Raw genomic sequence first — 17487 nt, 5'->3', positions numbered from 1 at the left:
AAAAAAAAAAAACAACCCTATCCCCCTGTCGTGCCTGCAGTCTCAGATCCTCCTCCTCCTCCTCCCTCCCTTCCCTTCCCTTCCCTTCTCTTTTGAAGTAAACTGTTCTTATTTAAGAAATCAATTCTAGCAATTTATTATTTTTTTATTAAAAAAGTTGAAACAAAGTGTTTTATTTCCAGTATCCTAAACACGTCCCATATGAGATCTCAGCAGCTTGACCATAGTAAATTGATACATGCAGAGACACGCTATGAACTGGCAAGAAAACCTTTTAAAAATGGCTTTTTTCTAGATGAAAAATGTAGGTATAAGTGTCCATGTTGCTGTTTAATTTGATATGAAAACATATGGCATAATATTAGTGTAAGGTAAAAATAGCAGTTTTACCTAGCAAATATAAATTATTTTTGCCAGTCCAAGGCTTTCCTTGCATTGCATCAAATTTCTGGAGACCTGCTTCACTCTACGGCAAGTTAGCACTAATCTTGAAACAGAAAAGGATGTTAAGGCCTTCATCTGTAAGACAAGATAAATTTATCACTATATCACTGTTGTTCAGGGGTATTTTTCTTTCAACTGCTAGAGAAATGGTAGCTTTGATGAGGGAGAGGAGTACAGGAAGAATCCTAGTTTATGCAGTGACTGGACCAACAGGTGTTTAGACAAGATTTGGCACGGAAACAGAAGGGATTTGAACTCTACTCCACCAAGTGCAATAGCTTCTTTTTATTCTGGAGCTTTTTGCTCCAGAATAGTATAGCAACTATTTATATCCATATTTTACAGGACTGATCTACTAATCACAGTTTAAACTGTCAGTCAGTTGTTTGTCTGCATATCTGGAATGTAACTGGTAGAATCAAAGCATTAATTCTGGCTTCTTATTCTATTCACAGAGTGTGAAAAGGAGCCTGGGTCATTGCTGTGGATATTTGTGATGGTTGGAAACTTAATACGAGGAATGGGTGAAACTCCCATCATGCCTTTAGGCATTTCATATTTGGAGGATTTTGCCAAAACAGAGAATTCACCTTTCTACCAGGGTAAACCTATCTTATCATGCTAATTCCCTTTCCCCAAACAAACGTGAAAGTAAACAAAAGTGAAGAAGAGAGAAGAAAGACATTACCGCATTTAAACAATGCAGTTTGAATTAAATTGAATTGAAACAGTAGTAGTGTAGAACTTGCAATTTAATTATTTGTTGAAATAATGTCATTTTTTGCTCTAAATGTTCATTCAGTAAAGCTATCCTAAGCATCTAGAATTATTTCAAGAAAATATTTATGTCTGTGTTTTGATTTTGTATGTTTTCTCCTTTCATATTCTAGGTTGTCTACATACTGCAACAGTAATTGGCCCCTTTCTTGGTTTCTTGTTGGCATCATTCTGTGCAAAACTGTTTGTTGATCTGGAATCTGTAGATGCAGGTGATGGATTAATATGTAAAATCTTACACTGAATATATAAAATCTTTTATGTAAATCAGTTGGCATAATGGTCTATCAACCAGCAATATGAAGTTCTGAATTAACTTCAAATATGAAGTGTATTCATTTTAACTTGCTGGTATTTCTTTTAGAACAGAAAAAGCCAATGTGATATTCAATCCAATAAAAGCCCTGAGTTCACACATACACGAATGAATCTGCAAATAAATTATTTGATGAATGATGGCATCATCTAGGTTTAGATAGGAAAAGGCTAAAATTAATTTAGCACAAACGGTTGAAATGATGAAATTTGCTAGATGAATAAGTAGAAGTTTGGAGAATATTTGTTCTCTTTTATCAGTTTCAGTTTAAATGTTTAAAGTGCTTTTAACAAATTACATCAGAGGTGATCAGAAAAACAAAAAATGAAAGAAAAATTATTTATAAACTAACTGAGATGCCATTGCTTTTTTTTGTTTGTTTCTTTTTTAGGGGAGCTAACTATAACACCTACTGATGTCCGCTGGGTTGGAGCATGGTGGCTGGGCATTTTGATTTGTGCATTAGTGAATTTTCTTGCAGGACTACCTTTCTGGTTTTTGCCCAGGTCACTTGTGAAAGAAGGGGAAACAAATGAGTCTGAGGCATGTAAAAAGGAAGGAGTACTACTGGAAGAAAATGAACAAAAGGAAACCAAACAGACCATGTATGAAATTGCTAAAGGCACGTTATACCATCTTCTATTTTTGTCTTAGTTTTGTCCTTAAGGTGTGAGCAATATGCGTTTTTTAAAAAACAAATATGTCCAAGGTATGAAATGCATACTATAATTTTCTACTCTCTGTAGTACAAAGAATTTGAGCAAGCATTTAGAATGTCTCTTCACAGAGGCAGAAGGTTTCATAGATTCAGGATCTGAATTCACCCCTTTCTCCCTGCGGCACTTCAGATGCATATAGATTTGTAGTTTTTCTTCCTGCTGGGATTAATGCACTGAAATCTGGTTAAGAATACTACACCTCAGTGAGCTTTGGACCAGTTGCAGATATTAGATGCTTGTACCTCACATTCTCTGGGTAGCAAAGCTGGAAAGCAGCACAAGGCTTGTGCATTTCTTGAGTCCAACTTAACGCCACAAAGGGAATAGACAGGTGCTTAAGAGTCTCATAAACATTTAATGACTGTTAAACAAAAATCTATTTCATTTACATTTATTCATTCTACTGTTAGCAATGTTCACATCTGTCGTTTTTCTGATCTATAAACCTGGGAAACCATATATCTGCAGGAAGCTGTTTTTAAAAATCTTATATTTTCGTGCTAGTTGAAAATATAAGTGCATAGATGAACTATCATTGTTGTACAGAAGTTCATGTTTTCCTGTAGTTTTCTGATGTCAGCTCAGCACATTAGCTAATAGAGAACATTAGAAAAAGATTATTTTTTTTTGTATATTTTCTTGTTTCAATAATTAATAGACATTGCACATAGAAAAGACATTACAAGTATAGTTTCTCAGTGTTTTACTTAGCTGAAGACTAGAAAATGCAGACTTTGAGCATTTGATGGGAATAACTGCAGGCACTTCCCTTTTCAGGCCTTTTCTGCCACACTGCTAATAGTTGTAATAACTGAGTGGTCCTTGAGAGCAGCCCTGCGGAGAAGGACCTGGGGGTCTTCATAGATGAAAAACTTAACATGAACCAGCAATGTGCCCTGGTGGCTCGGAAGGCAAATGGTATCCTAGGCTACATCAAAAGAGAGGTGGCCAGCAGGGACAGGAAGGTGACTGTCCCCCTCTACTCTGCTCTTGTGACTGGAGTACTGTGTCTAGGTCTGGAGCACCCAGTACAAGAAAGACAGAGAGCTGTTGGAGAGGGTCCAGAGGACAGCCACAAAGATGATCAGGGGGCTGGAGCACTTCCCCTCTGAAGACTGGCTCTGAGGGAGCCAGGCTTGTTCAGCCTGGAGAAAAGAAAGCTGCGGGGTTACCTCATTGCAGCCTTCCAGTACCTAAAGGGAGCCTACAAACAGGAGGGGAATCAACTCTTTGAAAGGGTTAATAACTGCAGGACAAGGGGAAATGGTTTTAAGTTGAGGGAGGGGAGATTTAGGTTGGATGTCAGGGGGAAGTTCTTTACAGAGAGAGTGGTGAGGTGCTGGAACAGGCTGCCCAGAGAGGTTGTGGATGCCCTATCCTAGAGGTGTTCAAGGCCAGGGTTGGAGTGGGGGCCTTCGTGGGCCAACCTTGGGTTCCTAAGGTTATTTGGAAATTGGTGGGAAGGGTTTGGGTCGGCCCTGCCTGGTGGCAGGGGTTGGAGATTCATGATCCTTGAGGTCCCTTCCAACCCTGGCCATTCTGTGATCCTGTGATTCTGTGATTCTGTAATCACGTGTCTTGTGCATGTAATCACAGGTGCCTAGTGTATTTGCACCCCTCCCTCTTTGTACTCCCTTTGCCTGGCAGGTGCAGAAAAAGGATTTTGGTGGATGCTTTAGGGCATGAGCTAAGTAGTAGGAAAGGTAGTGGAGTAGCTGCTGCTGTCAGTCCACAAGTGCAAAGTTCAGACACTGAAAAGCTGAAAGTCTCCTGAAACTTTCATGATCAAATTATCACTATGATTTTCATAAGCAGTAGCCTTACTGGGGATAAGTATATCAGAGGCTATCTCTGTGGAGAAGAAACATGTGAGGGTAGCCTGAACTAACCAATAAATCTTTGAGATATGGTGTCTGGCAAAGCACAAGAATTATTCTGATCCAGCTAAGAACCACCGTCCTCTCTTTTTCCTCTTAGCAACACTGAACAATGTATTATTTGTTTCATAAAGCATCATGCTAACTTGTTACATTATTTCATTTCAGATTTCTTCCCATTCCTCAAGGCTTTACTTCGCAACCCAGTTTATATGTTATTTATAGTTATAAGTGTGCTACAGTTCAGCGCCTTCCTTGGCATGATATCCTTCATGCCTAAATATCTGGAACAGCAATTCGGAAAATCTGCATCAGATGCCATCTTTTTAATTGGTAAAGTTGCTTCATTCTGTTCTACCATATCTCTGTTAAAACTCTCTGTATACATACATACATACATACATACATACATATATATATACACATGTATATACATGTATGTATATTAATGTGTGTATGCACACGTATACACAAGGGAAAACGCTTCTATAAATGACAGATTCCACACTACAAAACATTTTTAAATAGCCATGCATTTTCTGCTAAGAATCTCCTACTTTTCTTTCAAGAATTTAATAATCCCCTTTCTATCAGTTGAATTGTGCCAGAAAGATGATCTTGTAAGTCCTTTCCGACCTTGTGATTCTATGATTCTACTGTTCAAGAGGCTGGATGAGGAGCTACGAGATATGGTTTAGTAGCTTAGTGGTAGTAATGGTGATAGGAGGATGCTTAGACTAGATGATCTTGTGGGTCCTTTCCAACCTTGTGATTCTGTGATTCTATGAAAGTTCAGCTGATGTAAAACTTAAACCCCTGATTTCAGAGAGGTTATTTTAATTCACATTAAGAATGTGTAGGAGACCAATGCTTACATCATCTTTGCTTAAAAGTAATTCTTTAAAGTAGAGGGTATACTTCATGTTCATGGAAACAACACTCTTAACACTCGTAAGACACAGATGGGTTGAATGTATGTGTAGTTAAAATTGCCCGTGATCTTCAACACTTTCCCATCTCTACTCTTCAAATGTTCTTGAGCCTTCTGAAACCAATAGGTCCTCTTTCACATGCAGAACTCCATGGGAAGAAAGCACTGACCAAATGTCTTTTTATGTCTCTTTATGAGCTTGTCTTTTTTTTTATATGAGCAGGGACAAGAAGGCAGTGTACATTTGGAAATAGTAATGGCAAGTAGTTGTGGCACAAAGCAAATACCCTGAAAGTGTCAGAGCCTTCTTATAGCTCCTCTTTTTCAATTCTTAAATTCTCAGTGTTCTCATGTGTAACTGCTCTGGCTTAATTAGATTAGAATTTATTGAATCACCATAGAAGGAAAATCTTAAAATACATCTAGCCATACTTCTGTTCCTTAACTCAGTACTTATCTCCACAGCAGCCACATAATTTCTTTAATCCCAGGAACACTGAATGTCCCGGACTTTATGAGCATTACTATAATTCTCTGTTGCCAGTGTTTTGAAATTGTTAGTTCAAAGGCATGTAAATATCATACTTTCTTTTTTGCACTGACATTACATTGTTGGATTTTTTTTTTAAAGACAAGCTGCTTTCTGTAAAGTACACAATACTTTGAGAGAATCTTCTGTCACATTCAATAGTCTTCCCCTTTCCTCACATCCTCCATGCCCACTGGCAGTCAAGGATTGTTAGAGAACCAACATTGCCTAGAGAAATGCCAACAAAACCATATGGTGATGATGTAAAACTAGTTCCTGAATGTCCTTCAGTCACTATTTTCCTTATTAAGGTATCTAACAGCTGAGAAGAGTGAGAGCACATTCAACAATCTCCTACAGAAATTTAATGTCTGTTCCTTCTTTCCATGATGCTCAGCGTGCTTCAAGACCTGCTCCCACTGGGTTTCTCTCACAATTAGGAATGCTGTACCAAAACCCTGTTTTGTATGTGTGTTGAAATTACATTGCAACTGCAGACAGCAATTTTCCATTGAATCATTTTAGTCCTACCCTCCAGCTCTCCTAGCAGTTCACAGCTGCTGTTAACTTCCATAGACGTTTTGGGCATGCAAGAGAACAAGTAGAGCATCATTTCCGACTTTAGTTAAACTACTCAGTCACAGGAGCTATATGAGTCATTGCAAAACAGTCACCCTTTACAAGTAGCTTTGATGTTCTCCTTCTTTATTTTAACACGGATGTTTTACTTTTAAAATAGGTGTTTACAACATACCAATTATATGCCTTGGGTACTTTTTTGGAGGCTTATTTATGAAGAAATTCAAGATAAATACCTACCAGGCTGCACATATAGCATGTTGGGTAACTTTTCTGGATTACCTTCTATATTTTACTGCCTTTTGGACTATCTGTGACACTTCACCAGTTGCTGGCCTAACGGTTTCCTATGAAGGGTATGTTCTTTGAGGTCCAACCTGGATTTTTCTTGCCAAGAATTAGCCAGGGACTCCACAGTTTTGAGAAACAGAGCCAGGTACATTTTAGTTTCCACTCTCATACAGCAGCACATTCAAATTAATTCTTTAATTAATTTCATTATACATTCAAGCAAAGTAACAGCAGGTTAAATAAAGATGTTTGTCAAATCAAATACATCAAATGCAGTTTCAGAATTACAGAGGGAAAAAATATCTTTCTTTAACTTAACTGGACTTCTATTTCTAACAAATTGTAAGAGGGTATCTTACCTGCAGTTTCTTGATTTGAAGCCTGCTATTAATCATTATGGGTGAGTCATGTCTCTGGAAAATGAACATGCACTTTTATTTAATACTTAGAGACAATCAAGAACATACATGTCACAGATGAGAAAAAATTTATAGCTTATGCATGTCCAACTATTAATAGGTAGCATAATATAATGTAATATGATATACTGTGACTAACAAAATATGAAATAACAGCCAGTAGAAAGACAGAAAGGCATAATTCTGTATTCAGAGTCCAGGACAGAAGTATGTAGGATTGTGTATCTTGGTTCAACCCTCAAGCTAGAATAGAATAATAGCAAAACAGAATACAACTTCAAAGGGTTACTATAGTTATTTCATAACTAAAATATTTCCTCATCTTCTAAATGTATTTCAGAATAGATCAATTGTCATATGCAGAAAATACTCTACTTGCTGACTGCAACAGAGATTGTAATTGCACACTTAAAGTATGGGACCCAGTTTGTGCGAACAATGGAATCACTTATGTATCATCTTGTCTGGCTGGGTGTAAGGCCTCAACAGGAACTGGAAAAAATGTGGTAAAGCATCAGTTCTATTATGCTGTAGCTATGAAACACAGTAAGTGAGAAATAGCCGTATCAGTATAAGGGGATGTACTTTTACTTGGATTTGTAAGGTAATAAGTAGATCGGACAAGTTCATTGGATAGAATCAGAAATTCCAAATAGAATATGAAAATTATATTAAATGTAAATTAAAGAATATAGTGAAGAAGAGTCCTTTTTTTTTTTTTACAACTGAAGGGATCTTAAAATAGTGTGAGAAATTGTTTTCAAAGTATGGCAAATTGGAATCTTGAGTGCACAAGAACATTTTGTTCAAAATTAAAGTCTATAGCATGAATTTAATTCTCCCTTTTCTCCTATAAATTAAAAAGACTGATTATGAAAAAGAGAATCAGATCTAATGGCAGTGGAAGAGCCATGTAAGCAGGCAGTTATAGAAATATAATAGCTCATTTGATCATGGCATTCTTGAAGAAGTGCAGTGCCAGCTATGTAAATATAACACAGCTCCCTCCCTGCCTCTAATCCCACACACCACAAGTTGGACCTGTGCTTGGCAGACTGATTAAGAGGCCACAGCACAGTGCTGCACGCGTGCAAAATATTCAGGAGCAGGAAGAGTGAGCTAGGTGCCAAATGCATGAATGTTATTCTCAATGTGTGAGTTTTGACAAGTCTGCGTGATTCAAACACTCTTTTGGCAGGTATTTGAAAATTGCACCTGTGTTGCAGCCTCAGAATTTCCATTTCAAAATGCCTCTGCAGTTCTGGGCCAATGTGACAAAGGAAAAAACTGTGACAAGATGCTTCAATATTTTTTAATACTGCAATTAGTTGGCAGCTTCATTTTTTCCTTAGCAGCAATGCCTGGGTTCATGGTCTTAATAAGGTACAGTATAATGTCCTTACCTTAGAAAACTGACAGGACTTTTTACTCTTAATCACATACCCCCAGGAAATTAAAGTTTTTGGTTTGTGCATGGAGGGAGGAAGAAAAGAAAGCTATTATGTCATTTCTGTGCTTTATTAAGGTTTAGTATTGTGCTAAATTTGGTCAGTTTTACACTGATGTTACTTTTGGCTATCAGCTGTACCCTGAATGAATGTAGGGATGTGTAATACCAATTTCTTTATTGATTATTTCAACATGTTGTTGATAAAGCCACTGTACATTCTGGGACTTCATGCTGGCTTCTGTCCAAGTGAACGATACTGAGAAAATGGCTTTTCCTTTTGTGATTTGGCAGTCCTAGTTAAGGAATTTCACCTAATGAATATAATGAACTCTTTCAAACTCTCGTCTAATAAGAATGATTTTGATTTAATGCGATGAAGGTTTTGATTGAAGAGTAAAGAAAAAAAAATTGAAGTATTTATATTTTTAAGGTCACCTCTGTTCATCTATTTACAATATAATTACAATACAGGTCTCTAAAGCCTGAAGAAAAGTCATTTGGAGTGGGTGTCCATGAATTAGCTGCAAGAGTATTTGGTAAGAAAAGCTCTAACACACTTCCAAAGCATAGTTAGATCTGCAGCAGCTATATGAATCACACCAGGACCCATAAGAGCATGACACAGGAATATACTTTAGTACACAGTGCCTTTGAACAGGAAATGTTTTTTCTTTTTTATGGATGTAGGCAACATTGAAAATGAGAACAGTCATTTATTTACACAGATAGTTCCAAAAGTAGTGCCTCCTATATATTTCCATGGAAAGTACAACAGATCCAAAGAATACAGTAACAGTGATAGAGCAAATTCTCAAATACAAAACCCTGTTTTTCAACATAGTCATCACTGTTAACTATGCATTTTCACCAGTGATGAACAAGAGCCTGCATACCATGCTCATAAACATCTGCATAGCCATTTGGAACATGACTTGTCTTTCACATTTCACATCTGTCACCATTGCTGAAATGTACTGATCACCACCTCACTGTGCTCACATCCACTCTGCACTCTATAAATGTTCATGAGGAGACAGTGAATGTCAATGGGTGTCATTTTTTCCACATGGAAGAATTCAGTGACACACCGTTGCTTCATGCACTTCCATGTCAGACGCCATTTTGTCAGACTGCCCCTCTGCTGCCATCGGTCACACAGCAATAAAATCTAAGGGAATACTGGTGGGAAGGTTCAGCCTCTACTGCCATACCACCAGCATCCAGCTCTAGCATTGTGGGCCAACAGAATAAAACAGGAGGTATTGTTTTCAGAGCGGCCTTCATATACTGGGGAATAGGCTGTCTAGATCTGGCACTCATCTGAAAGTCATCTATATTTTTTTGCTCTTACCAAGTGTTCACTGAACACTACAATTATGTTCACTGATGAGAGAAAATACTGAGTTTTGTTGTTAGTCACAGTCCATATTTTAATGAATATACTGGTAAACATGCAAGAGGAAATATAATCTTTTGTTCAAGATAGGTGAATAAGGAAGAAAAGGGAAAATAAGGAATATAGAAAACGTGGTTTATACTGGAAGATGACAGGGCAGATGGAGTAGATAAGAAACAGTGTAGGATCTTTGGTGCATATGCTAATCAGAAAAAAAATGCTATTCACTAAAACATTGCTAATATCCTTTCTAGCTGGAATTCCATCTCCCATCTTTTTTGGAGCTTTGATAGATACTACATGCATGAAATGGGGTACTAAGTCTTGTGGTGGAGAAGGAGCGTGTAGGATATATGACATAGTCAAATACAGGTATATTTTCTACTTCATACTATTTTCTCCTCCTTGCTGTATTATTAAATGCATATAGGTTCAATTATGTGCTCTCCTTATTTTTCTAGTAGTCAAACTGCGTTATAAATTTGACAAAACACATTTCTTTGGTGTTGGCTTCATTTGTTGACTGCAGCCAGCCTTTGTCATAGATGCTGGAATGTCCGTTAGCCAGGAATTTTCTGGAACCATAATTACATTCATTCATTCACAATCTTTCAGGAGAACACACCTAAAAATGCTGAATTCTGATGGAAAGACCTAAAAGCAGTAAACTCTTGTGGGAAAAATGTCAGACATTTATTGTCTTTTTATACTGTATATTTGAAAAAAAAACAACACAACAAAAGAGTTGAAATAATAGTTGAATTCACTTCTAGGGGAAATTTAGATGTTATATAGTTACACAAGTTGGAATTTGATCTAAACAACTACATTTCATACCTTTTTTAGACCTTCAGGAAGCACTGCGGGAATTGTTCAACTAATGTCCCAGACTGGTTCCGTATAATACTGTGTAGAGAGGTTGGTTTTGAAAGAAGGCTAACACATGACTACCCAGAAGTTTTACTCCTATCGAAGCTGCCGTTTTCAGGTCTCTTTTTCCCTACAGAGAAAGCTGTAAGGAGACAAAGTGGCTGACTTATCTAGTTAAATTAGTTGCCTGAAACTCAGTGATATAAATAGCCACTTCACTGACACTGATATATTCTTTTTTATAGTACTGGTTCATCTTTCTTGAGATCCAGGATCAGGGCACCAGCTTTAGAGCATCTGGGCAATTATCACAATAAGACATATGCTGACCAATTTAGCTATTTTTTCATGAATACTCATATTTCACAAAGTGCATCTTTTATTTCAGGTGGATCTACCTTGGCCTGCCAGCATTGTTACGTGGAATGTCCTTTATCCCAGGTTTAATAACTCTCTTTATTTTAAAGAAGCAACTTACATCTGAAAGGAATGTCTCATTAAATGCACCAGTAGAATTGCAGGATAAAGGACAATAAGCATTGAGATAGCATTTCAATGCAGGATATATTGTGAAAAAACCTCACAATGTAAATTTTGGACGTATCTTTGTAAAAGATTTCTTATTTTAATTAGTGAACTTCTGGACAGAGATTATTAAATTTTCACAAAGTTACACCCTAATTATATTCTCATATTATTATCAGTTCATAAACAGGAGTTACAGGAAAAATGTGTTTGGTGCAAAGGTACAAAGAGTAGAAATATGACAAAATGCCAGATTTGATTCATCTGAGCAAAGGAGTACAAAGCAGAAGCATACAGTTTCAATCCTGGTTTTGCTGAAGGTAGTGAGAGTTTTGCAACTGACTCCAGTGATGCTAGATTTTGTCCTGGAATTCTTCAATGGCTTCTGCCACAATCTCTCTTGTTGACTGTGGACAAGATGTGAAGCTTTATTGGGCCTGAGTTTTTCATGAACTTGTCAGTCTTTTCAAGCAAGAACTGTATGGTATTCTACACAGTATAGGCCGTCAATATACTGGGAACTTAGTTTATGTCATGTGCTGCAGTAATAACAACAAATACAAATAAAAAACAATTAAAAAAAATTCTGTACTACGGTGATATTTTAAGTTTTGCATAGAGCATGGACAAGGAAAAGTTACCAGGATTTGTCACTTCAGTTGCATTCACTCTACTAGATAACTTGTACGTAGGGAGTAAAAAATGATAAAGTATTTTGCCCATCATGCTGATGTAAGCTAAATCTCATACCTTCTCATGTCTAGTTAAATTATTACCTGAATGATATAAAGCAGTAGTTGTCTTTGTTCAACTTTTATTTCTGTCAGATCAGATGCTATAATGAATGTAGTACCCATTTGGTGTTTAGCATCAGCAAGCCATTGCCCTGAGTTATCTTAAAAATCTCAAGAGTAAACCCATTCGGAAGACCTTGTTGCAGGGCATATGTCACACTATGTGTATATTTGGTTGAGTACAATGTGTTTAGCTGAATGTTTGGTCCAGTGCAGAGGACCTTAGGTCTGTCTGCAGACAGCCAAGAAAGAGCTTCTTAAGCCATTTGATTACAGCTGCTGGAAGCCCAAAAAAACAAATCAACCAACCAAACCAAACAAACAAGCAAAAAAAAAACAAAAACCAACAACCCAGCCCTGACTATTATTCTCTACTGCATAAGGCATGAAGGGGGTTTCTTGATATGTATTCTATGCTGTAGACCAATTGGTCTATACCATACACTAAAACTCCAATAGTTGCAAATGTTTCCTGCCCATTTAGCCTATGTGACAAGGGTTCACTGCCATTTTATCTATCTGGGACCTTCTTAAGCCATAGAATAGCAGGAAGTACATTTTCTCAAAGTATTTATATTAGTTTATATTCTGTTTTGCCTTGGGATATCTTATTAACACTATGTGTGTATTGCTTGGAATTTCACCTGTCCCTCACAGAATTAAAAACAGAAGACCAATTTATTTCCATAGAGCAGGAGTTTATCTCCAGAGTTTAAAGTTTTTTCAAATGTACTACTTTCTTACAATTAATTATTTTGGAAAGATTGGTCACAGCTCCTATCTGCATCCAACTAATGGAGCTGAAAAGGAGTGGGGTGGAATGGAAGAGAAGTGGGGTGGAGTGGAAGAGGAGAAGAGAGGAGAGGAGAGGAGAGGAGAGGAGAGTTCATCTGGAAGGGATTTAACACATTAAATCCAATTGCATTTCAGCGCTAGCCAAAAGCTAGTATTATCCAAGTACCTCTTAGTCATTGAGCATCAACCATCTCTCTGGGGAGCCTGTTCTACTGTTTGACTGCCCTCACAGTAAAGAACATTTTCCCCTATGTGCAGTCTGATCGTGTTGCGGGGCAGCTTTGTACTGTTCCCCTCCTATCATCAGTACCAGGAGCAGAGCCTGGAACGTCCCTCTACATCCCCTTCTCAGGGAACCACAGAGAGCAATAAGATTTCTCTCAGTCCTCTGAACTGGACAACCCCAACAGGGTAACCTGAGGAAGGGGAATGAAATGAAAAAGAAAAATGTGATGCAGTTTGTGACAGAGCAAAGAGTGTAGACCTTGGTTATGCCCAGGACTTTCAGAGGCCTCTTGAGCACAGCTGATTTTAAGCTTTGCTCTTGCTGCCCTGGGGAATTCACTGAAAGCCATAATTCAACTTGTATTGGGCATTATATTCCCTCAAATCTGCAGTTAGAGGTATTTTGCAGTCATTGGCATGGATTAGTGCCAAGGTGACCTGGGAAACTGGAAAGATACAGTGCACTGAGGTTTCACAGCTGTAGCAAACAAAAGGGCCTTGTTAGGTAGACAAACCTGTGCCACTGAAATGGACTGCTGTCAAAGAGTCAGGCCTAGTTAACTCACTGCTTTGAAATGGAAAGAAGCAGATAAGAAAGTCTCCAATTTAGTCTTTCAGTACATGCATTTATTTTCCTTTTAATTGTTCCAGTTCATTTGCCTGATAATGTGGCAGTGTTACAGGCCACCCTCCCCGGGTGCTTTGAAATCACTAGCCTGCTATTCGATCTGTTTATCAGCACAGCAGATGCTTGTTGAGTGATGGCATGGCAGAGAGGTTTCTTGGATTAAGCGAAAGGTGGAAGCATCACTTCTGCAGGGCAAAACCAGGAAATGGAGAGTACAGGACGTTCCAAAGTAACTGTAAGAAAACCTTTATGACATACTGTCTTGTATAACAAATATTCCTAGGATTAGATCGAGAGGTTAGAAGAATATTCCTGGAGCTATTCCTTCAATTGTAAATCCAAAACTTAGGCTTGATCCTTCCAAGTTCTGAGCATGCTGACCTCAGTTCAGGAAGCATATTTGTGTGTGTTTGATATAAAAATGAATGGCCTCATTAAGAATTATTGTTTAAGTAGGTGATGTTGGAGATTTAAAGACTGACCCCCAGCTGTCGTTGTGATGCACCTCTGAACAGAAGCCACTTACTCTGTGGGCTGCAATAGGAACACAGATGGTATATATACCTTGTGCTTGTAAGTTTGGGCACTGTGGATAACACAAGCCAAAAATGACAATAATGCCAATAAGAAGCTGTGTGAAGTTAACTTTTGTTTGCAATTTTGTTTTGTCTTGTTGTTTTTTATAAAATAGTAGCATATGAAATTTTGAGTCTCATACCAAATTAATGAAAATAGGCAGTATGTTTCTTTTCCAAGTGCCTGGGAACTGGGAAAATGGAAAGTTTCAGATCAGTGAAGAGTGCCTATGAGGTGAATTTTGTCCTTAAAACCCATCAGGTGGAAGACAAGGTGCTGGCTATCGATGCTGCTAGACTCTGAAAAACATACAATTGATGTTTTTCTGGCACTATGACCAATGCAACTTGGAGATATTTTAGAGACAACAGTATGGAAATTGTATGCATATCATCTGTTTGTCTAGCATTTTGCACTCAATGCCTTTTGTAATTCCTGATGTTCCACTGCTTTTATCTTTTGGATCACAACTGGGTGCTCAGCTGACATTTCTAAAGAAGAAACCACAAAGTTGCCAGTGTCACTGAAAAACATCAGCTAAAGCACACCTTTGTGCTTGTGCAGGGTATGCTATTGGGTTATTAATTTTTTTTTTTTCATACTGACATTATTACTTCTACATCAGCTTTTAATTTTGTCAGCTATTTTATCTCCAAGTGTCAGCATTTTACAAGACATTATTAAGTTTTATATATATTTTGGAAAATTTTGTCTGTATAAACTTGATTGTCTCCCCGTTATTTCTGTCTTGTAAGAATTGAAACCTCTTATTTAAACACAATTTAAAATTGCTATTGATGTATTCTATTGAAGCTATATATATATATATATATATATATATATTATTTTTTTTTGTAGAAAAAGTTTCTCATTTAGAAGGTAAAAATGTTACCTGGCAAGTTGGTTTTAATTGATGCGAATAAGAGAGGTGTGGTAACCAAAGCTGCATCCTTGCACAGTAATTTTGTTGAGGACATGGCCTTCCAATTTATGATATGAATGTTAGCTTTGTGTTTGTGATGCAAACACAGTATGTTAACATGCATTGCTTCTGAATATATGAGCATTACAGTTTTGGATAAATCTTGCTGGCAGTTCACTTTCTTTTTTCAGACATTTAATCTACAGCAAATGGTAGGTTGCTTCTTCATTCTTTCTATCTCAGGTTGAGTTTTGGCAGATAGCTCCTCCCTACAGATTCTTTTAATACAGGTAAACCTCACAGAACCTAGAACTAATTCAGTCTGTGGGGGTGGAGAGAGGAACACTCTGATCACACTTGAGGTGTGATTTGGAACATAAAAACTCTAAATTACTTTTTATTTTATTTAAATTTGGTCACATGATAAAAACCAGATATATCCAGCAGCAGGTTCTTGGTTACCCTTGCTTTTTCATTTCTACAGAATTAGTGTTAGTTTATTCCATTCTTAATTAGGTATAAAGTGTTCCCAGTTAATGCTGGTTAGGATTTTAAACTTTCATTGTGTTTAGGACTTCTTTGAGAATGTGAGAAATTACCAGGTAATTGCCTCTCTCTTGCTTTGTTCGGGGAAGCAGTGCCATAAGATTGGTTATAAGGGATTTAAACAACAGGGGAAAAAATAAGTAGGTCCCACTCAAAGGTGAAATATTAGGCACTGCAATGTCTAATGTCTCCTGAGGATGAGCCTGTGCTGGAAGTGTGATATATGATTGCTCATTTCCAAGAGAAGTGCTTAGAGAATACAAACAGCAGATGGTAGGAGACAGGTAGGCGTGTCTGTATATGCTACAGATGGTGTCTTGCTGGATCCTTACAGCCTGGACAGTGTGAGGGGAAGGTCCTCACCAAAGGGGCAGAAAGCCCTGTACAGTAGTGCAAAAGAAAAAGTTGATTACAAAGGTTTGTTTTTGTGAGTGGTATTTCACAAAGGCTGCCTGCCATTATAATGTTATTATTTAAACAGCTCTGAGATGGGTTTGAAAAAAACAAACTTATTTAAGATGAATGGAAAACAAAGTGGTCCAGTTCATTCTGTACCTTTGCTGTTACTATTGTTTCAAGGCAGCTCTCTGGAAGGCCAGAGTGCAGGCAGCTGCTTGCTGTCTGGCACACAATGTTCATTTCTTTTGTAGGTAGTAAACTGATCTCAAGAAAACTTTCTGGAATGAAGACTACAGCAGATTTTTAAAAATCTTAAGTTTCAGCAGAAACCTCTGGAATTGCAAAAGATTGCTAGGCAGACATGATCTCTGCTGTTGATTTATTTATTTATGTATTTGCTTTAGTTTTCAACCGAGTACAGTGTTGTAACTCTCATCATTCCTCCTGGTGGATTTGAATCATTGGATGCTGGAAAAGAAAGTGCAGTGGGTGCACAGCCTCAGCGTGTTTATTTACACAAATAGTTTCATTTAAAAAAAAAAATAAGTGGTGAGGGGGAATAGGGGAGAAAGGAATACTGGATTTACACTGCAGGATCAGGCCCTGTGCTTTGGCTTCCTATGGAGCATTACACAGGGTATGACTGTTAAGGAGAAACGTTAATATTTAACGTCCAGATCTCCAATTGGTGAATGCACCATATTCAATTTATGTTTGTGCCTACAGTATCAGATAGAGCACAGTGATTGTGGGAAACTAACTATTTCTGAGTTGTTTCATCCATCCAGAGAGCTGGATGACTGGGAGAAGTGCTTGTGTGGAAGAGTTAATATTTCTGCGTAGTGTGGTAAGCCAGTGATAATCATAGCAGGCTGCCCAGATACAGAGCTGCTGTTCTGACTCTGGCATGGGATGCACAGAGCAGCAGCACAATTCTTGCCTGAATTCTCAGTGTGCTGTGCCTGTTCTGTGCAGGATTCTCTAAGAATGCAATGAAGAAGCCTCTAGACAAATTAGGCAAAAGTAGAGTACAAGCCCCAAAGCAGAAAAATGCTCCAGGTAAGAGCTTCTTTCTGCATTTAGAAATGTAAGTTGTGGATCAAGTTTACTTTTTTAGATGAGCCTGAAATGAACAGGCAATCTATTCAAACTTCCATAGAAATAAATGTACTATTTGGAAACAAAACCAAACATTCACATCTATACGTTTGGCATGCACTTGGCACAGAGAAGCATGAAGAACTCCACTTTGCTGATTTACTTGTCACATTATAAAGGATTTCAGAACGAATGTGTACCCACACGTTCCATGTGTGTATTTCAAATAACATTGTAAAAACCAGTGCCCAGTCCACATACACCCATTCTAAAGACTTCTCCACAGAAAAACAAACCATTTATGTGCTCTGTAATCCTTTGTCACGGGGTTATCCCAAGGTGTAAGTCCGTGACAGGGGGCACAAGCCCCGGGAAAAAGGA

General features: G+C 37.8%; 1 protein-coding gene across 1 annotated transcript in view; it reads left to right on the top strand.

The window, feature by feature from the left end:
• The window catches only part of SLCO1A2 (solute carrier organic anion transporter family member 1A2), a 14850-nt gene extending 3449 nt beyond the window's left edge, over positions 1 to 11401 (top strand). The window contains exons 6-15 of the mRNA XM_010713592.3: positions 876 to 1046; positions 1335 to 1433; positions 1929 to 2159; positions 4302 to 4466; positions 6333 to 6528; positions 7223 to 7388; positions 8081 to 8265; positions 8804 to 8868; positions 9983 to 10100; positions 10987 to 11401. Coding sequence (XP_010711894.2) covers positions 876 to 1046; positions 1335 to 1433; positions 1929 to 2159; positions 4302 to 4466; positions 6333 to 6528; positions 7223 to 7388; positions 8081 to 8265; positions 8804 to 8868; positions 9983 to 10100; positions 10987 to 11134 — 1544 coding nt within the window. The 3' untranslated portion in view covers positions 11135 to 11401. The remainder of the gene's footprint in view (positions 1 to 875; positions 1047 to 1334; positions 1434 to 1928; positions 2160 to 4301; positions 4467 to 6332; positions 6529 to 7222; positions 7389 to 8080; positions 8266 to 8803; positions 8869 to 9982; positions 10101 to 10986) is intronic.
• The last annotated feature ends 6086 nt before the right edge of the window (positions 11402 to 17487 follow it).

This window comes from Meleagris gallopavo, chromosome 1 (genome assembly GCF_000146605.3).
Source record: "Meleagris gallopavo isolate NT-WF06-2002-E0010 breed Aviagen turkey brand Nicholas breeding stock chromosome 1, Turkey_5.1, whole genome shotgun sequence".
In the NCBI taxonomy this organism is placed as follows: Eukaryota; Metazoa; Chordata; class Aves; order Galliformes; family Phasianidae; genus Meleagris; species Meleagris gallopavo.
Note: the sequence above shows the minus strand (reverse complement) of the source record. Positions and strands in the feature narration are given on the sequence as shown.